At 47.3% G+C, this 4,027-nt stretch overlaps 1 protein-coding gene across 4 annotated transcripts; it reads left to right on the forward strand.

The window, feature by feature from the left end:
- Positions 1-235: 235 nt before the first annotated feature.
- Positions 236-3,826, forward strand: Rbm3 (RNA binding motif protein 3). 4 transcript variants are annotated; one of them, XM_047536872.1, is made up of 7 exons: positions 236-366; positions 951-1,070; positions 1,318-1,424; positions 2,073-2,178; positions 2,282-2,375; positions 2,873-2,954; positions 3,260-3,826. In XM_047536872.1, exons 2-6 carry the CDS (start codon positions 968-970, stop codon positions 2,931-2,933), a joined length of 471 nt encoding a protein of 156 aa, XP_047392828.1. In that variant the 5' UTR covers positions 236-366; positions 951-967; the 3' UTR covers positions 2,934-2,954; positions 3,260-3,826. The 4 variants fall into 4 exon arrangements, with proteins under 4 accessions (XP_047392828.1, XP_047392829.1, XP_047392830.1 ...); XM_047536873.1 differs by having other exon boundaries at positions 2,876-2,958; XM_047536874.1 differs by having other exon boundaries at positions 2,876-2,954.
- Positions 3,827-4,027: the final 201 nt, after the last annotated feature.

A 4,027-nucleotide genomic window follows, 5' to 3' on the forward strand; every position in this document is an offset into this window, starting at 1 on the left:
TCAGAGTGGTGAGGATGACATCAGACACGGAAAGGGATTGAGAGGGAGAAATTTCATGCGTTTACGGAATGAAGACTGTTCAACTGGTGGGGGTGGGGTGCTGACGTCTGGGTCTAACAACTGCACAAAGGTCCCCTTCACTCGCGGAAGCGCACAGGGCGAATGCTCCCTTCGCTCTGCCGTCCTTGCCTCTCCCCGCACCCCCGCGGTGGCCTCAGCCAATGAGCACGCACGCCAGCGCGTGCTGGGAGGGCGTTCCGTGACGTGTCCGCATACGTATGCTTTATCAAGCGTCTTCCCGCGCGGCAGCCTCCCTATTCTCCCTGCTCTTCAGAGCCTCCTGTCTCTCTACTTTTTGATTTCCAGGTAAGTAGCGTAGGTCCTGAGGAGAGGATGCGCCTCGCCCCACTCACGTGCGCCACGCCGGCTTTAACGGAGTACCCGAGTGGGGAGATTAGCGGCCGCTGACACGTAGGCTTGTTTTTCTCTGGGGCAGAGGGGTCCAGTGCTTAGAGGTTCAACCTCTTGGTTGGTGGGAGGTTGACTCGCAGTGTCTTGAGTGCCAGGGATGCCAGGAGGAACTGGCAGCTTCAGCGTCGGCAGTGGCTGCGCGACAGCCGACTTGCTGTCCCCGTTTTCCCACGTGACCGCCGCCATCTTCTGTGGGCGCAGAGGGAATGCAAGGGTGTTCTGGGCCTGCGCGGCAGCACAAAATGACGGGCGTGGCGATATAGCATGTAAAGGGCATGCGCTCTGGCGGCACCAAATGACTACTGCGCTCAACTGCACCTGTAGATTTCCCGCCTTTTTAGCCATCTTCCTGAGTATTCTCGCTTAGTCTTTGTTTCTCTTGTCTGTGTTCTGTTCTGCTTTTCACTTTTTCTCATTTCTCCAATGTCTTTTGCTTCTCTCACCTTCACTATTTTTTCTACCCCAAACTCTACCCGCAGGATTCAAATTCACTGCCATGTCTTCTGAAGAAGGGAAGCTCTTCGTGGGAGGGCTCAACTTCAATACTGATGAGCAGGCACTGGAAGACCACTTCAGCAGCTTTGGACCTATTTCTGAGGGTGAGATGTGGGCTGGATCCACAAGGGTTTGCTAAAAGTATCTCTGGCACCCTTGTATTTCATGGAAACTTAAGAGAAATGTTAGGACTTCTCCTAACTTTATTTCTCTAGGTCTGAGGTGTAGACTTAGGCCAAGAACATAGAGGATTGGTGGGGGAGGCCATTCTCTTTATCTCCTTTTTCAGGCCAGTGCTTGGAACTTAACCCTTTCACGTACTGACTGATCTGTTTCCTTTCCCTTTTCTAGTGGTTGTTGTCAAGGACCGGGAGACTCAGCGGTCCCGGGGTTTTGGCTTCATCACCTTCACCAACCCAGAGCATGCCTCAGATGCCATGAAAGCCATGAATGGAGAGGTGAGGCCTCCTACCTGCAGAGGGGCCCTGTCCCCATCTGCCACTTTCTCCTTTCTTTCTATTTTTCCCTCTGTGTCTGCTAGGGGCAGCGCGGCTATGAAGCCCCGCAGTGCCCACTCACAGGAGCGTGACTGCCTTCTGTTCTAGGGGGTGGAGGGCAGCGGCAGACAGAGCCGGGCTGCCTGGGAGGCGACGACTGGTCCTGCATGAGGCCGAGAAGCCACCTGTGGATGGTTGACCTGCCCTGGGCTTAGGTAGTAGAGTCTGCAGACCTGTGGGCCTGGCCCGGAGAGGACCTCGTGAGTCTTCTGGGATGGACTCTGAAGCCTCAAACCAAGAGAGGTGTCTATCTAGCCCTAATAGTGGGGCAGCTTAGAGGAGTGGGGAGGAGAACTCAGCCTGAGTTCAGTCAAGATGTAAGTAGTAGCAGGGGGAACACGGTGGATTCAGGTCATTTTGTGGGATTTTGTAGCTCCTGATGAAGCCATTCTGGTCAGAGGAGCTTGTTCTGGAACATGGCACCCAGAATCTGGTGCCTAACAGGAATTTCTGGGCTCTTTTGCCCACCTGCCCATGCCCATTCTTCCCTCACCATTGCCCTGACTGACTGCCAACCCATCCTCCTTGTGTCTTCCCTCCCACACCTAGTCCCTGGATGGTCGGCAGATCCGTGTGGACCATGCAGGCAAGTCTGCCCGGGGCACCAGAGGGGGTGCCTTTGGGGCCCATGGGCGTGGTCGCAGCTACTCTAGAGGTAAGTGCAGTAATGAGTTTGATTATAAGGTGAGGGGGAGAGCCACATGTTAAGTGACCTATGTCTGGACAATTGGCATTTAAATATTTTCTGTCTGCTTTAGGTGGTGGGGACCAGGGCTATGGGAGTGGCCGGTATGACAGTCGACCTGGAGGATATGGATATGGATATGGAAGGTCCCGAGACTATAGTGGCAGGTGGGTATCCAGATTGGAATTCACTGCTACAGCTTCTCTCATGAAGCATTCAGCAGCCTGGGTAATAAAAAGAATGAGGGCTGGGGTTGTAGCTCAGTGGTAGAATGCTTGCCTAGCACATATGAGGCACTAGATTCGATCCTCAATACCATGTAAAAATAAATAAAGGTATCGTGTCTGTCTACAACCAAAAAATATTTTAAAAACATTCCTGATGGTTAATTTGTATTATGTATGATGCATTGATTTTATGGTCATGTAACTATAACATAGTCAGTAGTAATACAAAAATGTTGATTGTGTAACCATTGCATTAACTTGTAATGTGAATTTATGTACTATATATAAATTAATGCCATCAAATTGATGTTCATGTGCTTCATATATTCTTCTTTGTGCACTTTAAGTTTACATGATGGTGCATATTATGTGACTTTTTAAATATTGCCTGCAGTGTAGAATACATTCCTGTATAACAATTATGTGTTTTTTCCCAGAAGCCAGGGTGGCTATGACCGCTACTCAGGAGGAAATTACCGAGACAATTATGACAACTGATTTGAGGCATGCACACTTAAAGTAGGTGAGGCCTGAATATTGGCTCTAAGCAGACTTATGCCCATCAGACCCTGTTGTGTTCCTCTCATCTTTTCTTCTGACCAGACTGCTCAGCATTTCTGCTGCCCTCATATATCTCACCGAACCAGCCCACTAAACACCATTTTTAGATTTCCCTTACTCTTAGGTGCATGTCAGGGCATGGGGGACTGAAAAGGAATTTCCTGTAATCCTACTCTTTGAGGGATGGAGGAAATAGAGGTGAGAATATTGTCAGCTCATTTTCTTCCTGCCATCACAATTCTGCCCCTTCTTACTGTTCTCAGATACACAAGGAATAACACTTCTGATCCAGGATCGTCCTTCCAAATCGCTGTATTTATAAAGATTTTTGGAGCTGCGCTGAAACATCTGTTTTAGTACATCAACTTCTATTTTTGAATTGAGCTCCCAAGGTAGCTTGTTAAAAGACCTTTTAAAAGCTCCATGTAAATTTTTTTCTCATTTAAAGACAAATTCTGGGACATTTGTTGAGCCCAGGTATTTTTCCTTTTACCAGGTTTTTAGTTTGGGCTCTCAGGATTATTGCTTCTGGCAAAAGAAAAGTTTGGCCAGACTTAATTTTTTTAAAGCTAAAGTTGGGGACATTTTTAAAACCTGTACACAATGTTTATCATGATTAGAGAGTAATTTCCAAATGTACCTGTAAGCAATCTGTGTCAATAACATGATACTTTTTCTTAAAATTCAAGATCACCACCCTGATTATACAGACAAGCTTCTTAAAATGTTTGTGAATGTCATTTTTTAATGCTGGAAGAAAAATATTCTGTTGTGTCTCTTGTAGTGTTTAGGATATCCTTCACAGAACTGATTAAAATATGAAACCTGTACACAAATTGATATTGAAAATGCTTATTTCTTGCTCAACCTGGTTTGGAAGTTAAACAATGGAGGCAGGTCAGGAGGAGGGGGCTTGGAGAAAATGGTTGGGAGTGACATGGGTAGGGAATGCCAAAAGGGTAGAAAGTAGCAAAGTTTAGTGAAGTTTGGAATTATTTTGGTATGCATTGAGGCATGAAGTATATGGTGGA

This window comes from Sciurus carolinensis, chromosome X (assembly GCF_902686445.1).
Source record: "Sciurus carolinensis chromosome X, mSciCar1.2, whole genome shotgun sequence".
NCBI classification, from domain to species: domain Eukaryota; kingdom Metazoa; phylum Chordata; class Mammalia; order Rodentia; family Sciuridae; genus Sciurus; species Sciurus carolinensis.

Coding starts and splice junctions, on each gene's coding strand:
- Rbm3 (XM_047536872.1), top strand. CDS start 968: ATGTCTTCTGAAGAAGGGAAGCTCTTCGTGGGAGGGCTCAACTTCAAT. Junction 1,425..2,072: donor TGAAAGCCATGAATGGAGAG/GTGAGGCCTCCT, acceptor TCCCACACCTAG/TCCCTGGATGGTCGGCAGAT. Junction 2,376..2,872: donor TCCCGAGACTATAGTGGCAG/GTGGGTATCCAG, acceptor GTTTTTTCCCAG/AAGCCAGGGTGGCTATGACC.